Here is a 24337-nt window from a genome sequence, read left to right as displayed (position 1 = left end):
CCTGCACGCCAGATCCGACACGTGCTGGGGAGGCCTTTCTGATGAGCTGAGTGTAGGCACGGCTGTAAAGGGAGGGAGGAGGCCACACGTCACTTCTGGCAGGAATGCTCCAGAAAGGAGGACGGGTGAAGCTCTGGAGGCAGCAGTGTGCTTCCTATGGACAGGGAACGCCAACGACGAGCTTGTCTGGAGCACGGTAAGACAGCAACAGGAGCTGACGCCAGAGCCTGGGGACCCGAACTGGACAGCACCCCCTGGGCCAGCCTGGGCACCCGAACTGGACAGCACCCCCTGGGCCATGCGGCAGAGTCAGCATTTCTGCTGGGTCAGTGGGTCTCAGCAGGTGTGAAATGCTCTGTGTGTTTTATCAGGTGCACTGTGGCTACAACGTGGACAAACGTAGAAATGGTGGAATAAAAGGACAACCTGGACGCTAGCGAGAAGGGGGTTTGGATGAGGGGACAAGGGGCGGTTCTGGGTCTGTCCCCAAGTCACCGTGTTTGCTAATGGACGGGGTGTGGGCTGTGTGAAGAGCACCAGCCAGGTGTGGCTGCAGTTTTGACCTGAGTAGCCGTGGGGACGCAGCTGCTGGCCGGAGTCAGGGTGACGTGTGCCCTTGTCTTCATCGTACTTTGCCGTAACGGAACAGAGCAGAGGTGGTGAGAAGCAGGCCAAGTTTAGGACACTATGAAGCCGCCAAGCAGGCGGCGGAACTTCAGGCGCAGCGCTCAGGGACGTGGGCCTGGGTTTCGGAGACCGGTGCACTTGCCCGTTCGCGTTCTCCTTGGCCCCACGATGACCACTGAGGGCGAGGTGTCTGCCAACTCCAGTAGTGCTACCAGTGCAGCCCGCAGCTCTTGCTCTGTGGACTCAGCCCACGACTACACGTCAGAACCACCTGGCGGCCAAAGCGGAGCGAGCGCAGCTCCACGGCCTCTGACACGACCCAGATCTCAGCAAGAGGACACCAACTGCTCCCTCTCCGCTCATCCTCTGCAGTGTTCGGGAATGCGGCCTTACAGACCCAGCGCTGGCCACACTTAGCTGCATCTACAAGGTAAGCGTTCAATGGTCAGCTCTCCTGCTTTCCCCTTCCCTCACCCGGGAACACTGGATGAAACGCAGGCCTACCCCTCTCCCTGATGTCTGCCCAAGAACACTGCCTTGACGACTCACGCTGGCGACCAGGCGGGACAGAATCCAAGCACGTCACCAAACCCCACGGGGAGGGAGGCTCTAGCTCTGGAGCGAAGACGAGGTCCGTTCTTCACTCTGCCCCTCGTTAGCCACTCGCCGACGGCTGAGCAGGACAGCATCCTCTTGCAAGGACCGTGCCTGTCTCAGAGCTGCTGGGAGCAGTGGTCAGGGAGGGCTCCGAGGCCAGGCCCCTGGGGTGGCGCTAAGTGACCCAAGTCACCTGATGCGCCTCCCGTTACAGGCACAGCCTGCTCCCTCCTTTACGCTCGGCCACCCCCCACAAAGTACAGCAGCACTGTAACAGGGACGCAGCCCGCAGGCCAGGCCACAGACAGCACAGCGGCTCTCTGCTTGCTCCCACCCACTGCGCTCCTGGGGAGGGCAGGGCCACAGAGCAACACTCCAGCCACCTCGCAGTGAGGAACGAAGGCCTCCCACCAACAGCCCTCTGGGAGTGAGTCCTCCAGCCCCAGCCAGCAACCCGACTAAAATCTCAGGGAAGACCCCCAGGCAGGGTGCCCCCGAGCTGCTCCCTGCTGCTGCCCCACAGAAATGGGGTGACAAGGATTTGTCATGCTAAGCCAAGTGCTGGGGGTACTTTACTATACAGCAATAGGTAACACACGCACCAACAGATGAAGCAGACGTTACCCATCTTTTTAAGTTAGAAAACCCAAGTCGAAAAGCTGCCTGATGTCTGAACCACTCTGCTCAGACACAGTGAAGTCAGAGTCCAAGTCCAGGGGCCACGAAGGGAAAATGTATTGCACAAGCACACAGGACACACAGACACACACACTGCATGTAGTATGGAGGCCCAACAGCCTCTTGTTGCTAGGTACTGGAACACACCACCCGGGGCAGGGGCCGGGCAGCTCTCGCTGTCAGGGATGGCTACTGTAGTCCAGTGACACACACAAAGAGCAGAGATGTGGCCTTGAAGTCAAAGATGCAGGGGCACTGTCGGGCTCTGGCACTCACACAGTAGGCGGGGCCTCAGCCTCTGGGCTGAATACCCACGTGTTTCCAGTGGCCCTCGGGGCTGAATCACAGCCTACACTCACGGAGCAGCATCAAACATAAACACTGTGATGGACCCCTCGGCCGTGGCCTCTGGGTCCTGAGTGCCAAGGGATCAGACACGCTGGTCTGGAACACCGTCCACCTGCCGACACAACGGGACCTGCCTCGGGTCAGACCTGGCAGTGTATACTGATGGCCCGTGTCAGTGTCTCACCTGATGTGATCTTGCCATTTAACAAGGGACCGCCTGTCCAGCCCCGCCGGTCTGACAGCAGGTCTGAGAAGTCACCCTGGCTGGGGTGGACAGCAAAATGCCCCTCCCTCCCCTCCACCCTCTCAGGGCAGACACAGATGTGGAGGGGGAGGGGTGACAGACCCTGAGGAGAGATCACTGAGCAGTGTGCAGATTCACTCGTCTCTGGTTTTGCTGTCCCATGCGCTCATCAGATTAGGCAAAGCGTGTCCTTCATAGCTCTCAGATGGCAATCGGGGGGTCCAGACCGGTCTTGGGGAACCAGTTTCACCCTCCCGATGTCAGCCTGGGCCTATGGGCTGCAGACAGAGGCGTGACCTTCAGTGCCCTCTGCTGCCCGGGCTGCCTGTACAGAGCTCCGAGTGGCCAGGTTCGCGGCCAGGCTGGAACCGGGTCAAGGTGTCAGCACAGAAACGGAGGTGCAGTGAGACAAAGCTGCTGCCCCACACAGTGGCGAGGAGAGACTTGCGAAGGGGCGGCCGTCTGACGTCTCCTCATCTAGGGCGCACTCTCCACCATCGGGCAACTCACTGTCAAGAAAACCCCGACCTCAGAGGTGCTGCCATGGGCAGCTTCCTGAATGCAAGGGTGGGGAACATCTGGCCTGCGGACCACGAAAGGCTGGTGGAGTCACTGGGTCTGGCCCCGCCAAGGCAACCACAGTGGGACTCGAAATCCAGTCTATCTCCAGTGGGCTAATGTTTGCTGATACTTCTGTATGGCCTACAAATGCAATGAAGGACCTGGGCAGGAAAGGGCCCCCATCCTGCTTTATACAAACCTTCGCATCTGCAGACAAAACAAAGGCTTGGTGAAGGCAGAGGGCGAGCTGAGACTTGCTGTGAGCCTAGGGTAAGGCCAGGAGGGGGGACGCGGCTCACCAAGACAAAGCAAGAAGGGATGGGGTCTTGGCCCAAGAGGCCTTCTCTGCCCAGCACCCGCCCTTGGCTGGGAAGAACAGGTGAAGTGACTGGGTGGGAGAGCCGCTCTCCAACAGCGACCCTCAGCCAGGTGCTGTGTGTGTGCTGGCAGGCCGCACACCATAATCGCCTGCAGTGCTTTAAAAACAAAGTCTGTGCCTGGGCCACATCTCCTACCAACTAGATCAGTAATGCTCCAACACCTCTCAACCATGAAACAGGGAGATGAATGGGTGGACATGTGGGGCACAGAGGAGGGACATTCTCCAAGCTCAGGAGCTGCCAATCATCACCACTAAAAACAACTTGGAAATCCCCTCCTCCAATGGCCAACCTCTGTTCTGTGTCCTCCTAAGGGAACCACAGGTGGTCAGAGCCACACAGAATACAGGGGCCTTAAACGTCGGCTGTCCCACCCTCTTCCACCATGCACTTGGGGAAACTGAGGACAGGGACAGGAAGCAGGTGGTCAGAGTCAAGGCCAAGAGCAGAAGCCATCTCTGTCAGCCACAGGATCAGTGATGTAACTGTCGCGTGCTGCACACGGCACCATGGTCGGTGCTCCGAGCACAGGCAGGGGGCCAGAAGGCTGGGCGAGAGTCCTGGCTCCACTGGCCAAGTCACTTGTTTCCGAAGCCTCAACCTCCACACCTGGAAAGTGAGCTCCCAACAGCATTCACACTGCAGGAGGCCAGGGCAGCACCCTGAGGTAGCAGGAGGGGAGGAGGTACTGTTGTCTGGGCGGAAGCAGATGTCCAGACGTCCCAGGGCTGCAAGACACTGACGTGAGGCTGCAACAGCTTCTAAGAGGAGGCGGCCGAGGGAGGCGCAGCTCTCTCCTAAAGGGCGTCACGGACTCTAAGCACCCTCCTAAAGGGCGTCGTGGACTCCAAGCACCCTCCTAAAGGGCGTCGCGGACTCTAAGCACCCGCGTGTCAAACGGAAGACGCTGTGGAGAGGTGCAGTGAGTGCCCTGCTCTGACAAGGACAGTCATGGTTCCCCAGGGCCCACCTGGGCCAGCCTGGACGGATACGTCACTCACGGGCACTGCGACAGTGAGAAGCACAGGAGCAGGCCGAGGCCACTCCCAGGAATCCTGACATTCCGATGCAGAGACGGCTAAGGAGTAGAGAGCAGACGTCTGGGCTTCCCCAGCCACCGACAGGCTCGAGAGTGGCTCTCCAACCTGGGGCTGGGCGCTCCCCGGCAGAGGCCACGTCCACCTCTTGTGGAAGACGTGATGACCCTCCTTCTTTCCTGAAAGAGCGGCAACGAAACTCAAAATGCCCTGAAGAGAAATTCTCTTTGTACATTATTCAGAAAAACTTTGATTTCCTTTTCTGTGAGCACGTGTTCTGAGTTTTAGATGAGGGAGCACAGGAAGAGGGCAGCAGTGCGGGTCAGGAAGGGGTGCAGACTCATCTGCGCCTGCTGATCGAGCGACACTGATGACACCCAGGAGGCAGAACCCGCCACAGGAACGCATCTTCCTGCTCATCCTGGGCCTCACTCTTGTCTTTTAAAAAAGTGGGAGGAGGGGCTGGCACTGTGGCGCAGCGGGTTAAAGACCTGGCCTGAGGCACTGGCATCCCATGTGGGCACCGGTTCTAGTCCCGGCTGCTCCTTTTCCGATCCAGTTCTCTGCTTCTCTGCTGTGGCCTGGGAAGGCAATGGAGGATGGCCCAAGTGCTTGGGCCCTGCACCCATGTGGAGACCCAAAAGAAGCTCCTGGCTCCTGGCTGCAGATCGGCACAGCTCCCAGCTCCGACCGTTGTGGCCATCTGGGGAGTGGGCCAGCAGATGGAAGACCTTTCTCTGTGTTTCAAATCAATAAAATAAATCTTTAAAAAAAACAAGTGAGAGGAAGCACTCCGCTTCAGCCAATGCCTCCCACTGGCTGCGCACCGTGGGTCCTCAGAGCGTCTCCCCCACAGTGATGCGCAGGCCAGGGAGGGCGGGGAGCGCGGTGGGCTCCAGCCCCTTCCTCACTGGGTCTCCCCTTCTCCACCCGCCAGCTCCTTCCGCCTCCGCACAGGGAGGTCAGGTTTGGTGCTCCGACAACCACCCGGCCCTGGGCTCCGTAATTCACTCCCGGCCACCAGGAGCCCAGACGCCTCCTCAGAGGTTCTCAACGGCAGCGAGCGCCACGAGCGCTTCAGAACAGGTGACCCCGTCTCGGCGCGCTGACCCCGTCTCGGCGCGCACGGCACTGCCGCGTGCTGCCTCAGGAACAGCCACGAAGGTGAGTCCGAGAGGCCTCTCCTGCCCCCTGGGTCCCTGGACTCCTCACGCACCTCTCAGACCCCTGTCCTCAGCAGTGACCGATCCCGACACTGCGGGAAAGGAAGCCCATCAGAGAACGGCCTCCAGCCCCGCTCGCAGGCAAGCGGAGTCAGGTGTGTGTGCACGTGCAGGCAGCCACAGCTGGCCACTGCCTGAGTCCCACCCGGCCCAGCCAGGCCCTGCTAGACTCAGGCAGCGTCCCAGCCTCGCCAGGCTCCGCTGCCACACGCCAGCGAGCAGCCCGCACACGTGCAGCTGCGAGAGAAGAGCAAGACCAAGCCTCCTAGGAATTCCCTGGACTCTCACACGACGGTTCTCCAAGCTAATGGCAGTGTACGTTAGGGTTTCATAAAGCACAGCGCTCCCCAGGCCCCCCCTTTCACCTCCGTCTCAGGCTAAAAGCAGCGCACCCTGTAAGCCCCTGAACGCAGCACCGCGAAACAGCACGCACGCCACCACTGCACCTGAAGCTGCCGCCCGCAGCCTCACCCCTGCCCCGCAGCAGGCAGTGAAAACGCCTCCGTCTCAGACAACTGCGGAAACAACTTCTGAGAAACCACCAACCTGCAGTCCCCGAGGACGCCCGTTCCCAGGGCAGGGCGGGGCGGGGCGACACTGTACAGAGGGGACGCTCCTCCCACTGCCCCTCTGCACGGGCTCAGCACCGAGCTGCCAGCCTCCAGTCTCACCCCTGCAGGGAGGGCCTGCCTGGATTAGAGCAAGTTTGTTCCACACCCTTCACCCTCCTGGTGAACAAACACGGCATTCCTCACAACGAGAGGAACTCGGTCTCACCAAGGAAAGTCGCGAGGAAACCAGAAGCCCGCTTCACTGGCCTGTTGTGACCTGCGGCACAACTCTTTCGGGCGCGGAGAATTAAACACGGCAGCCAAAGGAGGCGCTGGCTGCCTCCGCGTCGATTTCCAAGGCAAGCCTGTCACCCAGGGGCTGTCTCCACCCCGTAACGCCACGTACCGGAAATGCCGGCGTGTCTAAGCCTTTCTCGAATCTGCATTTTTTAATCTTCTAAATACCTACAGCGGACCGAGCACCTGTAAATACAAGCTCCTGTTTTCCGAAGCAAGCAGCGGCCCTGCCTCCCCAGGGTCAGGTCACGACGGCAGCACGAACACTGGGCGGGGGGTCGGGAACGGACTCCCGGCTGGCTCTGCCGGAGCCCCCAGGTGACACAGCGCCGCTGCCTTTAGCTGCTTCTCTGGAGTGACACAGCAGCCTGGGACTAATGATGCCAGGTAGCTCCCACGTCTGGGTTCGGTCTGTCCCCCTTGAAACCCGCTACAGCCTCATCTATGAGGTGCCATGCACCACAGGGCTTCTGTGACATTTTAATGAGCCCCTAAGCCCAATGGAGGGCTATGTGACACTTGTAAGGCAAAGTTTCAGAAGGCTGAGCCAACGCTAAGCATTTCTGAGAAATAAAAACAACAATTTCATATAGTTTAACTTTGAGAGAGAGAGAAACCCCCATCTGTGGTTCACTCCCCGAATGCCCACAACTGCCAGGGAAAGCTGAGGCCAGGAGCCAGGCACTCGACTCAGGTCTCTCGCATGGCGGGCTGGGTCAGGAGCCGGAGGCAGGTATCGCACCAGGTACTCTGACGTGGGACGTGGGTGTCTTAGCTGGGAGACAGAAGGCCTGCCCCTCAACCTGCTGTATGAACTCGCGTAGTCCTCCTCACACACACAGCGGTGAGCACTGATGACAGCCTGTTTCCAGTGGGGAAACAGGCAAGGGAACGCGGTGCGGACTCAGGCACTGCACTCGCCTGTGGTCCCAGCCAAACACGACAGCGTCTCTTGAAGCAGAGACGAGAGGGGGCTTCGAGGCGGGTGCCCAGGTCAAGGTGAGTGTGAGAAGGAGAGGCTGTACCTTTCACTTCAATGGTGGCATTGGCTTTAGGAGCGCTGACAAAGTGAAACACACAGTAGTATTCGCCTGAATCCTCAGCTCTTGGCTTATTGATCCTGCGGAGATAAGACAAAAACCAAAACCAAAAAACAAGTGAGGACACCGAAGAGGATCGCAGTTAACACCAAAAGGAGACACAAAGGGGCCACCAGAGACCATGCTCTCCAAACTCTGCCTCGCCATGCACCTCACCCTTGACTAAAAGCAAACAGCCCCAGGCAGGCTACCCTAGACAGCCACTCTTCCTCCTTCCTGGCGCCAGGAAACAAGGTGGGACAGCCACACTCCCCAGCCACGGGATGCCCGAGGTGACAGGGAGAGACAGAACAGAGTGCTGCCAAAGTCCCCGAGCTCGTTCAGAGACAGAGAGGAAGTGGCGTGCCAGACCCACTTCTTGCTCACCTGGGGGTCCCAATAGTCAACTGAGAGGAGAAAAGGCAGATCAGAAAGCAAAACCAGCTTTTCCTGAGCTTCCCCGAGGACCTGGCCTGGAGGGCTGTGCTCTTCCCACCCGGACGACCGGTAGGTTTTGGGAAGGACCACCAAGCCTGCTGTCGGCACACACTGCATGGACCGCAACTGCTCACCTTCAACCCCAGGGCACCCACCCCTGCCCCTGCCCCTGCCCCGCGGGTCTCTCCTCAGCTCGTCAACGGCTGTTCCCATCTCAACTCCTCACACAAGACTCTTCGGACAGCGTGCTCACATCTCTCCTGGCCACTGGTCACTTCCTCTCTTGCTCAGGTGCACCGCACACCCCCACAGGGCATTCCCCAACATGGGCTGATCCCCAAAGCCCTTACTACAGCCTGGAACTTGATGTGTGACATCGCAACCGCGTGCTAAGGGGGAAGGCACAGTTTGCTTGGTGCCTAAAATATGGGGAGTAAGTAAACAATGAGTGGATGCGTGCAAACCCAGAGCTCCCAGAGTGACAGGGAGGGCACGCAGCACGTGAGGTCAGCAGCACTGCCCGTGGGGCAGCCCCTGGCGATCTTTCCTGCTGTCAGGGCCAACTTCACAGCAGCTCAGCACACTCAAGCCTACGAACGTGTGAGCACACTCAAGAAAACAGCTCCTAAATCGGAGAGTAAGTATTTGTATGTAGGCCTGGGCTCCTGCTTGTTCGCTCAGTGGTTAAAATATGATACCTGGGAGACCAGCACTGTGGCACAGCGGGTAAAGCCGCCGTCAGCAGCACTGGCATCCCATATGGGTGCCAGTTTGAGCCCCAGCTGCTCCATTTCCGATCCAGCTCTCTGCCATGGCCTGGGGAAGAAGCAGAGGATGGCCCAAGTGCTTGGGCCCCTGCGCCCATGTGGGAAGACCCGGAGGAAGCTCCTGGCTTCAGAATGGCACAGCTCTGGCCATTGAAGCCATCTGGGGCGTAAACTAGTGGATGGAGGACCTCTTTGTCTCTCTCTGCCTCTCTGTAACTGTGTCTTTCAAGTAAACAGCAGCAGAGGTCGAGAGACTAAGCAGGAGCAATGCAGATGGCCTTTCTCTGAAGTAGACACCCAGTAGGAACAGACACAAAGCAGCTGCACTTCACAAGTCCCCCGGAGTGTGAGGCAGGGCAACAGCTGCCTCTTCGGGCCAGGCTGAGTGAGTTCTGTGAGGAGCACTTGGGGAGAGGTCCAAGCCTGAGGTCACGCCAGGTGCTCTCGACCTCCCTCACCATTCAGGTGGGCTCCCATTAGCAAGGCATGGAAGCAAATGGAAAAGGTCCCTGCAGACAAGACAGAGCATGGTTCTGAAAGTGGCCCCATGGCTGTCTCATCAGGTGGCACAGAGGCCAGGCATGGAATCCCTCAACAGCTCTAGTGGACCCCCAAAAGGCTTCAAATAAGCTTGAAGAAAGGGGGGACAGGCAACTTGAAAGTGCTGCAGGTAACTGTTCAAGAACCAAGAGAAACGTGACTGCACGCCTGCTGCGTTCACAGAGGTACTCCTGGGGCTGTCTCCATGGCGCACTAGGTTAATCCTCCCTCTGCAGCACCGGCATCCCATATGGGCACCAGTTCTAGTCCTGGCTGCCCCTCTTCTGATCCAGCTCTCTGCTGTGTCCTGGGAAAGCAGTGGAGGATGACCCAAGTGCTTGGGCCCCTGCACCCACATGGGGGACCTGGAAGAAGCTCCTGGCTCCTGGCTTCGGATTGGCTCAGCCCCGGCCGTTGCAACCATCTGGGGAGTGAACCAGCAGATGGAAGACCTTCCTCTCTGTCTCTCCCTCTCACTGTCTATAACTCTATCCCTCAAATAAAAAAAAAAGAAAGAAAGAAAAGAGGGACTCAAAACTGTCTACATGTAATACGTGGAATCTGCTCCCTTTGTATAACAGCAAGTCTGTAAAACTCAACCCCTCTACTTCATTAACCTTCCCTGCCCATGAAGACGTAGCTGAGATTGCATTTTCAATCTTACATCACAAAAACTGCAGAGGAAACACGTAACTAACCTGGTACTAAACGGTACAGAAGAGAGAAAACTCCAGAAAACAGACTCGCAACTTAACCTTGTTCTGAAACTTCTGGATGCAGTGTTTGGCCTTGAGAGCAGCCAAGAGTCTCCTGTTGTCTTAGCTTCCTCACCGGGAAAGGAGGAGGATTTACAAATCCACGTGAGGAGCTCCGCGCTTCAAACTCCTGAAGCGGCTCACTGCTCCCGCTCCCCAGGTCTGCCTGTCTCACACCAGGGCTCTCCGGGTTTGCAGTGCATTATCCCCCAGCAAACAGGATCAGCCAATCCTTTCCTAGATCAGTGTTGTTCGTTTTGTTTTTAAAGATTTTAGGGACCTGCGCTGTGGCGCAGCGGGTTAATGCCCTGGCCTGAAGCGCTGGCATCCCATATGGGCACCGGTTCGAGACCCGGCTGCTCTACTTCCAATCCAGCTCTCTGCTATGGCCTGGGTAAGCAGTAGAAGATGGCCCAAGTCCTTGGGCCCCTGCACTTGCGTGGGAGACCTGAAAGAAGCTCCTGGCTTTAGATCGGCACAGCTCCTGCAGTTGCAGCTAACTGACCCATTGGATGGAAGACACCCCCCCACCATGTAACTGTGACTTGCAAATAAATAAATAAATCTTAAAAAATATTTATTTATTTGAAAGAGTTACAGAGAGAGGAAGAGACAAAGAGAGAAGCCTTCCGTCCGCTGGTTCACTACCCAGATGGCCGCAACGGCCCGGAGATGCGCCAATCCCAAGCCCGGAGCCAGGAGCTTCTCCCGGGTCTCCCACATGAGTGCAGGGGCCCAAGGATTTGGGCATCTTCCACTGCTTTCCCAGGCCATAGCAGAGAACTGGATCAGAAAAGGAGCAGCCGGGACTAGAACCGGTGCCCATATGGGATGCTGGCACTTCAGGCCAGGGAGTTAACCCGCTGTGCCACAGCACCGGCCCCTCGATCAGTTCCCAAACAGGAAAAAACTAGGCACCAAGTGCTCCAGATGTTCCAAAAAGTCTGAGTCTGTGGGACTGGGGAACTGCAGCCAGCAAACGTCCCTCACTCCAGATCACTGACGAGTTCTGCAGCTGCGGACCTGGATCAGGTCTCAGTGATATTAAACAGCTTAAAAAGCAATTACCAAGAAATCTATCCAGTGAAAGACTCCTGAGAATTTTTTACTCTGAGTTTTTTTTTTGTTTGTTTGTTTTTTTTTGGACAGGCAGAGTGGACAGTGAGAAAGAGAGACAGAGAGAAAGGTCTTCCTTTTCTGTTGGTTCACCCCACAATGGCCGCCGTGGCCAGGGCACTGCGCTGATCTGAAGCCAGGAGCCAGGTGCTTCTCCTGGTCTCCCATGGGGTGCAGGGCCCAAGCACTTGGGCCATCCTCCACTGCACTCCCTGGCCACAGCAGAGAGCTGGACTGGAAGAGGGGCAACCGGGACAGAATCCAGCGCCCGACCGGGACTAGAACCTGGTGTGCCGGCGCCATAGGCGGAGGATTAGCCTAGTGAGCCATGGCGCTGGCTTCTATGAGTTTCAAAGGAGACTTCATCTGATACCTGCACTGTAATTTTTAGAAATTATTTTCTTTATTTGAGAGTCAGAGAAAAATCTGTGAGAGACTGAGACTGACTGATTCTCCCACCTACTGGTTCATCCCCAATACGCACAATAGCCACGCTGGGCCAAAATAAACCCAGGAGCCAGGAACTCTGTGCACTGGCAGGTACCAGGTACCTGAATCATCACCGGCCATCCCCTGGGGTGTGCATCAGCAGGAAGCTAGAAGTGGAGGCAGAGCTGAGACTAGAACGCGGTGCGCTGGTACGGACCGCAAGTGTCCCAAACAGCAACTGCTGCCCGAACGCCCACCACGACCTCATTCCAGCTGTGACCCTCCTGCCGATTAGCACTGACACGCACACGTGAGCACACCACTCCCCCTTGTTCTCTGTTTACCATGCAGAGAGGGGATCTCAAACCCGGCTCTGCTCGTGAGAACCACGGGGAAATCTGAATTCCCAGCCCCCATCTCAGGTATAATGGATTAGACTCTCCAAGGGAGGATCAGAAGTCAAAAGTTCTGTCTCCCCCAGACCCCAATCACACAATGACAGATGGCACATGTTGTCAAGAAAGCTCAGCACACGTGTCCCACCCGTCCAGGAGCCACCAGTCCCCCTTACCTGTATTCCATGTTGCTAGCATTCTTGCGAGTGGCAGTCAGTTCCACCCCATTCTTTGTCCAGTAGCTGTGTGTAAGGGTGTGAGAGCTGGAGGTGAGGTTACACTGCAGGGTGATGGGGAGGGCGGGGCTGTCTCGAATGATAACTTCTTCACTGGTGACAATCCTTGGCTCTGTAATAAGAGTGCACAATTATAGAGCGAAGGAGCCGTCCATCCTCCGCACCTGGCCTGAAAGCTGGATGGGACAGGAGGGAAGACTAGCGGAGGGAGGGCGGACAGGACCACATGAGGAATCTCACTTGCCACTTTGGAGGAAGTCAAGAAAGGAAACAATGATTATAAGCAATGAGCACGAGCGCAGACAACAGCCTGAAGCCCAGCCGGCCTGGACGTGGGGAACGGAGTACCACGACTGCTGCTAAGCCAGCGGCCCACTGCCGCTTTCCAACTCCGAGTGAGTGGGCTTCAGCTAGAAAAGCAGGCTCCACCTTGCAGTTCTGAAGACAAAGGCGTTATCGTTTATGCAGCTAACAAATCCCCTGTGGAGTCACTGGGCCTTGGAACACTAACAGTAGAATCAGGTAACGCATGCAAGCCTTCCCCACGCTGAGATCTGCTGAGTCGAGGGCAAACCAACATGGCCGCTGTCTATGCAGAAAGACACTGCAGATTCCAGAAGCAAGCTCCCACTCGGCCGTCTCTCGCGTTCTGCAGTTCCGCCGGGAGTGACCTCCTGGGAACCAGCAGCTCCTCTCTCCAGCCCCTTTATCCCCAGAACAAAATTCTTCCAGCACTTACTTTAAAGCACATTCCATCCCAAACATGACACTAGAGTGCGGCACGTGTGGTGGCAGGGGCTCCTGGGATTTTAAGAGCTGAAAGGCCCACAGAGTGACTGCATTCCTTTTCTGTTTAAGAATGGGAAAAGTGAAGTGACTTATGCAAAGCCATAGTTGTTATATGGGAAAGTTGGGCCCAGAATCCACATCTAAATGAATTCTCCATCCCAGCCCCCAGTCCCAAGGACACTCTCTCCCACCTGTTGTTACCCTAGGGCAGGAGGTATGCTCCACACTTTCTGGATCTACTCTGAATTAGCAAATACAAAACCTGGGATCACTAGTTTATCTACAAAAACAAAACAAAAACACTGTTTGGTGGGGCCACGTCGTGTAATCCGTCAGGTAGGAAATGTTAGGTCACACTCTAGCATTCCTGGAAGATTCATGCTCACAGCTCTCTGCCATCTTCATTGCTATGGTAAAGTCAGGCTGTTCTATGCTGCTTTCCTGTCTTTGTTGTCATTGCTAGTTATGTTTAATCTTTCCCTAGGCTTAGTTCTTCTGCCTTTGGTTAAGTACTTTCGGGTGAAGCCTAAACGAGGCATCTTTTCCAATCCACAGCTGAGGCGTCTGCTTTCCCCCACGTCTTCCTCAGAAATGCTGACTTCCCGCCTCCACCGCCCTCGGCCGCAGCCCCGTCGCACGCAGCACTGCGCCAGCGCCTCACTCACAGGGACAGAGCTCTCTCACCCTGCCCGGGAACTGCGACTCCTCTGTTGTCTGGGGTGGTGGACCGGAAGAAGTCATGCAGTACTTGGAAGAGAAACGTGCCCTAAAGACCTCCAGACCAATGTGACACTGACTGGAGAGTTAACCCCTTCAAAGAAACAAGAGAAAAAAATCTGTTCCTAGCCACTTTCCAACTCCGGCAAGAGGACAGTGGCCATCTTCCATTCAGCACTGTCCTCACCAGTAACATCAAACAGGCTCTCTATGTACAGATAACGGAGGCACAGCAGCCACTGAGACAGAAGCAGGTGCGTGTGGACATGTCAGCGCAGGTGTCCCATGGGGCCCTAGACACACTGGACAGAAGCCAAATCCCTGGGCCTCAGAGGGCCAGAACAGCTGCACACCTGCAAGGAAGGCGCACACACACACCATCAGCAGAAAGCACAATTTCAAGGGGAATTAAAACTAAGCAAAACGGAAAGACAGAACCAGAACTCCACGGAAGAGAAACTTAAAATGTAAAGGCAACTCGAAACCCAAACATACTTCTTGGTTTTGCTTCACTGTATCATCCAGTTCACTTTCTGTCCCACTGAGACCCTCGCTCTGGCTGCAGTGAGAAGGGTGAGCTCTGCGAACAAGGCCAGCAGCTCCCGACGTTAAACAGGAGGCCAGGGTCAAGGCTGCGCTCCCCTGCGGGTGGGAATGGCACGGCAGCCCGGGAGGCTGAAGCGGATGAAGGCGACCTGGGAGGCTTCCTGCCAAGAGCTCTCGGGAAGTAAGGGAAGGCCCTTCTGCCCCTCAGTGCCAGCGATCCAGGAGGGGGCAGCTGGGGGCAACAGGCATGTTCAGGGGGCTTAAACAGGATTCTGTGCCACAGGAAGGCCGCGGGGCTGACAGCCTGCGTGCTATGCCTGCGGCACAAGGCTCCTGGCTGGGGCCTTTGGTCTCTGTGGTCAAGAACTGCCCAAAATCCAAGGACAGGAACACTCAGGGAGAAGCTCACACACTTCCCTGTCACTATCGCCACCCTGGAGAGCCTGAGGCCAGCCATCACGCAGAGGCTGAGAAGACGCGGTGGAGAGGCCCTGCACGCTGGCCCAGCCGTCCTCCTGCCTTACCTACACAAGGAGCTTTGGGGAAAGTGCTGCCGCAGGCCCTTCTTAGACAGAAGACTGCAACCTTCCCCTGCAGGCAGTCTCTGGGGAGTCGATCATCAAGCCGATCAGAGCAGAAATCAGGGAGCTTAAGAAAAGCAGCAGCACAGCAACCTGCCTCTAGCAAACAGCTACGTGGGCAGCCGGCCGACGGGGGTCGGGGAGCTGACCTCCAGGACCGGGGCAACCACAGTTAGAGGCCCAAGTCACCACGCCTCTGCCAACGAGCAGCCAGCATGCCATGTGCTCCCAGAACTGGTGGGCAGGCACCCACAGCCTCGTCTGCGTCCGGCCCTCAGGCGAGGCCTTCCTTGCTAGGCTGCTGCAAGTCCTCCTACCAAATCCTGCCTGGTCCACACCTATAAAATTCCTACAAATCTTCGTGGCCACTTGGGTGACTCTGGCTTTGTGAGGAGAGGAGCAGGGCGAGAGAGGGAGGCGTGCACAGGGAAAACCTGTATTTAAAAAAGGAAAGGAAAATCACTGGGTTACTGTTCCCCACTTGCACGCAGACAGGCTTTCTTTTCGGCCTTCCAGAAGCGGGTTCTCTGGCTCAACAGTGCCACCTGCAGCAGCCTCTCTTCCCCTCGGGCCTCTGTTTCTCACGTGTTAGTACCAACTTCTCATAAAAACAGTGTCCTACTGCTTTTACATATTCTTTCTTTAAGCTAGGACTGGCTACAGGCCTCCTAAGGGATCGTGGTCCTGTCGTAACCAGGTCTGGGGTGGACGGGACCTCTTGCGGGCCAGCAGCACTGTCCTCCTCCCAGCACAGACACACAAGACTCCTGTCCAGCAGCCCCGGCTGGGCTGCATGCGGGGAGGATTCTGAGCCCTGCGGGGCTCACCCACCACTCGGAGGGACAGGGCTGGAACTCAGCTTCCTCTTTCCTTGAGACACACAGGGGCCGGCATGAGTGGTGGGCGGCCCTCCTCTAGGACGAGGGACACAGGGCCAGTCTGCAAGCAGGAACCGACTCCAGCGCTGACTACTGCCTTACAACACGCACTGTGCACCTCAGCGTCACCTGGTTCCCAACAGCTGTTTCTGCAAGAACGGAAGACAGATGGGCAGGCCTGGCGCAGAGTGCCGCTGCCATCAGAGAAGCACATGCCGCTGCTGTAGAAAAGGGCTGGACCGTGAAAACACCCAAGCATACATGCCACCCGACTGTCAAAACACACCACCACTCCACACTCACGGCAGAATGGAAGACACCAAGTCACAGCGAGGGAAGAGGCCGGGCAGACACAGAGGCGAAGGCAGCTACTCAGAGAGCTCCAGACAAACAGCAAAATAAAAAGGAGTTAGACCGGGAGAGAAACAAACCAGAAAGGCACCAGAGAAGGAATCAGCAAAAGACGGCAGGAAACCCACTACAAAGTGAAGGAGGAGGGAGACGACCATTCAACACTACCCTTGTTCGCCTGGTTTTGTTTAAAAAAGAAAAGTTTCAGTCTCCCTGGTTCTCCCTCCCCGCCTCTCCCAGTGCACATGGCTCTGGACAGTCACGGAGTTCCTCAAGTTCTTTGTTCCTGAGGAGAGAGACACAGAGAGGGGTTGGAGAAGGGAGCAGAGAGGATGGCAAAGAAGAAAACTAGTGGCCACAGATGTACACTACAACCAGAGGGTGGCGGGTTGAAGAAACAGACAAGGGAGCGGTGAGTGAGCATACTGGGGAGGAGGAGGGAGGCGGAGGGAAGGGTCACTGGGCCACCTCTAGTGACTACAGTACTACTACTGTAGGGTGCTGGACTCACTCTGAAGGACGCTTATGGTGGCCTGGGCTCGAATCCATGTTATGGAGGGGTTCTGCCTCAAGTCATTCCTCTTGGGGTCGTTGCTGGCCCTGCACTCGTAAGTCCCAGAGTCCTCCAAGGTGAGCCGGGTTATTCTCAGCACACTCACGCCGTTTGACCCGTAGGCGGTGTTTACGGTGACACGGCGCTTCCGAGCACCGTCCCACAGCTGTCTGAAAGACTCTGCCCGGTTGACTTCTGCGTACCACCACTGGATCTCTGGCGTGGGACTCCCGACCACGTCACAGTACAGCTCAAAGGCGTCCCCCGTGAGCTTAGTCTCTGACATGGGCGACTTGACAAACCCAGCTAGAGGGAGGGGGAGCAGGAATGCAGTGACAGGCCAACCAGAAAAAAAAAAAATCAACAGGTGTTAATAGTAATTTAAAGAAAAGAAAAGAAAAAAAGCAAATGAGTTGCAAAGAACAACAACAACAAAAAAAAAGGATTCATTTTTAAACTAGAGAGACAATAACAGCAATTCATACAAGCTTTTTGAAGAACCACCCCGGGAAGCTCATGAAGCAGAGGCAGGCTAGTCACAAGCTGGGGCAGCCCCGGTGTGGCCAGGCAGAAGCAAGCCCGCTTTAGGAATGACAGTCCTGGGTCTCGGGAGAGCTGTCCCCAGAGCAGGTGAGACAGGTGACTGGCGGCAGGGGTGAGAGCCAGCAGACCTCTCCTGGACGAGCAGACACTTCTTAGAGCCGTGTCTCCTGGGAAGCCCCGCAGCAGCAGGAGGTGACCCACTGGACTTCTGAGTCATAGCCCACACCTCCTCTCTCGCAGGACTCGCCCCGAGCTCAGGTCAGTCTCACAAGCCCTGTTCTCCCTGGACTCGGGCAAACCTGCTGGCTTCTGGCTGAACGTGGCCCTGGGGGACAGAACCAGGCCACATGGACTTCCTGCCAGTGCAACAACTACTGTGAGGGTCAGCTCTGGAGATGACCCCGTAGTGACAGCAACCCAGCTCACCGCAGTGAGTGACAGACCACCTCCCTACGTCCACACAACTAAAGAGTCCCCCAAGTCTTAGAAACCACCACGGCGCTTCACAGGCCGTCTCTGCAGAGCCAGCTGGCTTCACCTCAAAAAGGAGAAGCACACACTGGTTAATTAACTGAACTCTACGGTGAAGGCCAAGCCTCGCCAACACTGCTGGTACTGCCCAGGAACTGAAGTCCATACTTATTTCCACGTGCTCATAATTTGCTTGAGGTTAGTTACACTCCTGTAAGAAAGTGTCAATGGCAGAAAGAGCAAAGCTTAGTTGACACATCGGGCCCATAGGAAACCACCACCAAAGGTTCGGTTTGTTCAGCATGTCCACTGACTCCGGCGGTTAGTTAGGTACAGGGCAAGCAGCTCAGTGGCCACTCCCTGCCTTGGGAGGCCCAGCTCAGGAGCCAAGCAGCCCTCTCTGCTTGAGGGGGTCGGAACCTGCCAGTGCCACACTAAGAAGATGACAGAGGAAGCGAAGAACTAAGCAGAGCAGTTTCCTGCAGCGCCTAAGCCAAGGAGTCACAGGCGAGCTGACAATGGAGGCTATCCACAGCAGCACCTGCCTCTGGAGACAAACCCCACCCCAGGAACCCGAGCACGCGAGCGGAGGTGCGGAGGACAAGCCCTCCAACTGCGACGGGTCTTTCAGTTCTGAGTCTGCAGGCTCTGGGGAACACAGGAGCACAGTGACTACCAGGCTGAGAGTACACGTTCCGTCTTGAGTGTGCAGTTCTAAACTACCTCTTCAAACCTAGCGTGTATTCCTTGTCAGGAGCTATCTATCAGAGGCCCCAACAAGCCAACAGCTGTCATTCTCAGGGGGGGAGTTTCAGCACTGCAGAGAGGGGCCCCCAGCTCCACTGCGTCAGAGCTGAGTGCCCAGCCGGGCAGACACTGCTACCCCAGGAGGCTTGCCACCTGCTAGAGCCCACACAAGATGAGGGTGAGGGAAGCGGAGTCACGCAGTTCACCATGGGTTCTCTCACCAGAGAAAACGGGCTTTCGGTCAACTCCTGGAACACAGTGAAGAGCATGACTGTTCTAGTCACATTTTCAACCATTAAGTAGACATCAGCATGCCTCCTTCTCACCTTCTTTGTGAACTGGGGGAGTTCATACCCTCTAACACTGTAATCACACACTTTGAAACAGCCTACAGGTCTGTTAGTGAGTGGATCTGTTTTGATTTTTCTTCCTCTTCTGAATTGCACTTCAAAGCAGGCTTCAGAATGTTTACCATCTGTGATCATGCTAATGTAAAAAGGGTGCTCAGAGCCACCAAGAAGCCATCAGCTCCAGTGAAACTCCGAATCCAACACCACAGAATTCAGAGGCAGAAGCAGTGTGAACACGAATCCTGCTACGCAAAACTCAGCCTGACCCTGCCACCCAGATGCAGTTCAACTTCCTACCTATACCAAAGAAAAAGGGGCCAAGTCAAAAATGTTCTTTGACTAATACATTATACGCACATTTAAATGAGCTTATTTTTAAAGGAAGATGGAAAAGCCCTTAAAACACCAAAGGATATCTTTCTTAAAGTCATCATGGCACCTTTTTAGTTATTATTAGACACAGATTAACAGCTTTACATTTTTCTAGGTATGGTTATATGTTAAGCAATGTGCCAAGCACTTCACACTCATCATCTTATGTAATCCCAAAAACTGCCTCACTATAACCCCCTTAAAAATGTAGAAGCCAACACCTTAAAAGTTAGGTATTTCTGGGGCACAGCGCTGTGGCATGGTGGGTAAAGCCACTGCCTGTGGTGCCGGCATCCCATATGGGCACCGGTTCAAGTCCCAGCTGTTCCACTTCCAGTCCAGCTCTCTGCTATGGCCTGGGAAAGCAGTGGAAGATGGCCCAAGTGTTTGGGCCCCTGCACCCGTGTGGGAGACCTGGAAGAAGCTCCTGGTTCCTGATCAGCTCAGCTCAGTCACTGTCGCCATCTGGGGAGTGAAGCAGCTGATGGAAGACCTCTCTCTCTCTCTCATTCTCTGTTAACTCTAACTTTCAAATAAATAAATACATCTTTTAAAAAAAAATTAGTATTTCTGCCCAGTCACAAGCTGACACTGAAAGTCTAGCTGGAATACAAACGTGCATGGTCCCTCACCACTGCCCATACCTGCTTCAGGGCATCACACAGACTGGAAGGGTTCTTGACATCACTTAAGGGACACTGCAGTTAGCAAATTAGTAACTCCTGGCCATTGGTATGTGCAGGCTGCTAACGCCTGAGAATTAGGATCTTAGAGGGGCACAGATCAGAGTTCCTGAAGTGTCACCTGCACAAAGGGCAGGAGGCACACAGGTGAACCATGAGAAAACCCAGAGGAGACGGTCCTGAGGCAAGACGGCCCTACTCGTGAAGACCCCAGCGTCCTGCTCCAAGGAGCAGCTCACGACACTGGACGCACTTCTCCAGTGATGCAGCTGGAGGACACACTGGTAACGGGCAGCACCTTACAGCTGGGGCCGGCGCTGTGGCGTGGTGGGTAAAGCTGCAGCCTGCGGCAACCAGCATCCCACGTGGGCACCTGTTCAAGTCCCAGATGTTCCACTTCCATAGCAGCTCCCTGCTAATGCACCTGGCAGAGCGGTGGAAGCAGCCCAAGTGTGTGGGCCCCAGCACTCAGGTGAGACCCAGATGAAGCTCCTGGCTTCGGCCTGGCCCACCCCCGGCCACGGCAGCCATCTGGGGAGTGAACCAGTGGACAGAAGATCTATTGATCCATCTAACTCTTTCAAATAAGTAAATAAATAAATCTTTAAAAAAAAAAAAAACCTTCATTTTCAAAGTGTTCCCACACCACACGCCCTTCCATTTCACTGACTCAGTTCTGGAGGGCTCGTGGGCCACAGATGCAGACGCGTCCAACATCCCATAGACAGCTAATCCTGAGAGCCGGGACTGGAACACAGGTCTTCAGCTCTCAGCCCAGTGTTCTTCCCTACATACTGTAACGTCTCTAAACATATCAACCAGGGGATTTCTTATTAGCTGAACACTCATCAAGATCATGAAAAAAGATCTATTTTCCCTCCAAACAGCAGGGGGAAAAGAAAAAAAAAACACCCCACAACCCTGTCTATACACAGTACTGTGGAACCGCAATTAGTAAGGGAAAGTTATTAGCAACCATCCACCTCATCATCCACCCCAAATTAGCTCCAACTCAGGAGAAGGCGCTAGAAGCAGCAGGAGGCAGGCGGCAGAGCCTGACTCACCACCTGCCTTTCATTACAAAAAGGTCTTCCTTTTTCTGCTGGTCCCCGCCCCTCCCAGGCTTTTACAGGAGACCCTGCCCTCAGCAGGAGCGCACGCTGGACTCCAGGCGGGGGGCCAGCAGACGCACGTTTCATTTCCAGGTCAGGGCTCAGCCAGTGTTTCAGGAAAAGCCTAAATTTTAGAAAGACCACCTCTGCCCCCCACCCCTCCCCACCATCATCTCCACTGTCACAAGCCGCTGGGGTTCCAAGCTCAGCTTTAAAAAGTACTGGTGTCAGTGCACTGTTCCATAGGGACAAAAAGGGGGACTGAACAGTGGCTACTGGCCGTCGGGGAGGGACTAGAAGCTGGTGTTGGGGGGGAGGCAGCAGACCCAGAAAAGCTCAGTGTAACATTGCGTAACACGGGGGGTGGGGGTGACAGCTGGGGCTGGCAGCAGGGGAAAAGGCGGCGCTCGGGCGGAGAGGCGAGAAGGAACAGGCAAGGCAGGAGCCAGTGCGGCCCAGGCTTCCAGACGCCCTAGGGATTCTGACAGCCACCTCCAGGGCAACTGCACAGCAGGCTCCAAGCCTACCTGCTTCCTTCCCTCCCTCAGCCACTGCTGCCAAGGCCAGGCCTTTAAATCCCGCCTGCTCCTGCCACTTCTGTTTTTAGACAACTTTCCTTCGAGCCCCCCCCCCCCAATCCCCTGTGGGTGGCTCGCTGTTCTCTCCTTCATGCCTCACAACAGAGGAAACGATGGCCAAGGACAGAAGAGCACTTCTGTTCTGTCTCACACTTAGCACAAGTTCAGATGTAGCCATCCTGCTCAGAAGCAAAACTCTGATCAAGACGAGCGACACCCACATGCGCTCACAGGGGCCCTTCCCTGCCGCAGGCTTGTGCCTGCCCAGGCTACCAAACAGCCTGCCTGTCCTTACTAGTCACTAGGAAACGTCACGTATCACTAGTCCTCGACACCAAGGCAGGTCACAGGTCCACATGCACTCACTCCAGCTGCACCAATCGACCCAGGAGAGTCGCCGGCAGGAAGGTGGGTGGGTCTGACCTTGCGGGAGAGATGGCAGCCATTACAGAGCATTTTCCAAGTGCTGCCTCAACAGGAGACAGGACACAAGTCTGGAAGTTGAGATCATCCCATCCCCATCGCAAGCTTCCAAACCAGGACCCATCCTCTCTCTGACACTTTAATAACCACAATAGCTGAGACGCACCCAGCCTGTATCGTCCAGCCCTCTGCTCGAGACTAGGGAGACTGAGCTGTGGAGACGGACTACATAACTGTCGTGATCACAGAAGGAAACCCTAAGATCGGTCTGCCTGGGTGCACGTGAGGCCCCATCACCAACTACACGACCTCAGGCAAGTGACCTGACCTCCTTGAGCTTCATCTATCTAATCTGTAAACGGGACTAATAATAGCAGCTACCTACAGGGTTACTCTGAGGATTACAGGAGCCGTCCAACGCTCGGCGGCCACGGCAGCAGCCCTCAACCCTGCTCCATGACAGGCAGGCATGCAGAACAAACATCCAAAGTGAATTTAACTTAAAATCCAACTTCAAGAACAACAACAAATAATCTTAACCATTTTTTAAAAAGATTTACTTATTTATTTGAGAGGCAGAGTTACAGAGAGGCAAAGGGGGGAGGGGTTCTTCCATCCGTTGGTTCACTCCCCAGATGGCCACAACGGCTGGAGCTGCGCCAATCTGAAGCCAGGAGCCAGGTGCCTCCTCCTGGTCTCCCATGCAGGTGCAGGGCCCAAGCACCTGGGCCATCTTCCACTGCTTTCCCAGGCCACAGCAGAGAGCTGGACTGGAAGAGGAGCAGCTGAGACTAGAACCGGCACCCATATGGGATTACCCATATGGCTTTACCCGTTAGGCCACAGTGCCAGCCCCAACCTTAACCCTAAAGCACACACTTAAGTTGCCTGCATCTCACAAAGGGGTATCCGTGCCTGTATGAGCCCCAGCTCCTCTTCTGAACCAACTTCCAGCCAATGCACACCTTAAGAGGCAGTAAAGGCGGCTCCAGTACTCGGGTGTCTACCACCCACAGGGGAAACCGGATGCAGGCCTGGGCTCCTGGTTTCAGCCTGTCCAGCGGAGCCCCAGCCATTGTCACCATTTGGTAAGTGAACCAACAAACTGAAGCACTCTCTCTCCTCGCCCCTCTTTTTCTGCCTTAAAAAAAAAGAAGAAGAAGAAGAAAGAGAATGAGCTTATCAATTACAAATCAAAGCCGCTTAAGAATGATATACGAGGAAGTATGACAGGCCAAATAGTAAATTCACAAAATTTAACATAAGAGAGCAGTCATGAGATCTTGTGATCATCTAAAACTTTAAATTCAGCTTTGGCAAGTGTCACCTTGAGTCAGTACCTCCACACCTTAAACTCTCTTCACTTTAACAACTTCCTCAAACGGGAATACTGCACACTTCACAGAGGAGCTGTGACCCACGCAGCACACACAAAGTCCTGCAACCTGGGACAGATGGGAGAAGAGCATCTGGTGTAAGCGGTCTCCCTCAGTCCAGCTGCCAATTCCTAATGACAAGCTCAGCCAGCAAGGTCTACCCAGACCTGTGGTGTAAAAGGCGGGTACCCAGACCTGTGGTGTAAAAGGCGGGTACCCAGACCTGTGGTGTAAAAGGCGGCAGGCGTCGTGGCACAGTGAACGCAGCTGCCGCTCGGGAGGCCCACATCCTATCAGGGTGCCACACTGAGTCCTGGCTGCTCCACTTCCCATCCAGTTTTCTGCTAAAACATCCCTGCCACCCACATGGAAGACCCAGCTGCAGTTCTGGGCTCCTTGTTTCAGCCGGGCCCAGCACAAGTCAGCAGATGAAAGTTCTGTCTGCAGACAGATGAAAATAAATAAACATTTTTTAAAATTCAGTGACAAAAAGAGAAAAAAAGCTTGAAGTAGGATTAAAAAAAAAAGCCATGGGTTTATCTCATCCCAGCAAAAAGACAAACAGCATTTCAGGGTATTCCAGACTCCAGCCTGGACAACAGGCTAAACACCACTACTGTTAGAAATGAGCCATGGTTCTCACTAGGCTAATCCTCCGCCTTGCAGCACCAGCACACCGGGTTCTAGTCCCGGTCGGGGCGCCGGATTCTGTCCCGGTTGCCCCTCTTCCAGGCCAGCTCTCTGCTGTGGCCCGGGAGTGCAGTGGAGGATGGCCCAAGTGCTTGGGCCCTGCACCCCATGGGAGACCAGGAGAAGCACCTGGCTCCTGCCATCGGATCAGCGCGGTGCGCCGGCCGCAGCGCGCCGGCCGCGGCAGCCATTGGAGGGTGAACCAACGGCAAAGGAAGACCTTTCTCTCTCTCTCTCTCTCTCACTGTCCACTCTGCCTGTCAAAAAAAAAAAAAAAAA

At 55.5% G+C, this 24337-nt stretch overlaps 1 protein-coding gene across 4 annotated transcripts in view; it reads right to left on the bottom strand.

Moving 5' to 3' along the window:
- Positions 1 to 24337, bottom strand: part of NPTN (neuroplastin) — a 69136-nt gene that overhangs the window by 10498 nt on the left and 34301 nt on the right. For 2 of the 4 annotated variants that reach the window (XR_016218452.1, XM_051822307.3), the window contains exons 2-4: positions 16672 to 17019; positions 12239 to 12410; positions 7569 to 7663 (exon numbers count right to left, since the gene is read on the bottom strand). Coding sequence is in view for 2 of the 4 variants with exons in the window: in XM_051822307.3 (XP_051678267.1) it covers positions 7569 to 7663; positions 12239 to 12410; positions 16672 to 17019 (615 nt within the window). In the remaining 2 variants the exon portion in view is untranslated. The remainder of the gene's footprint in view (positions 1 to 7568; positions 7664 to 12238; positions 12411 to 16671; positions 17020 to 24337) is intronic. The other 2 variants (XR_016218453.1, XM_089310909.1) reach the window with 1 other exon arrangement.

This window comes from Oryctolagus cuniculus, chromosome 12, assembly GCF_051225735.1.
Source record: "Oryctolagus cuniculus isolate XC-2025 breed Fujian yellow rabbit chromosome 12, ASM5122573v1, whole genome shotgun sequence".
Taxonomy (NCBI): Eukaryota; Metazoa; Chordata; class Mammalia; order Lagomorpha; family Leporidae; genus Oryctolagus; species Oryctolagus cuniculus.
Note: the sequence above shows the minus strand (reverse complement) of the source record. Positions and strands in the feature narration are given on the sequence as shown.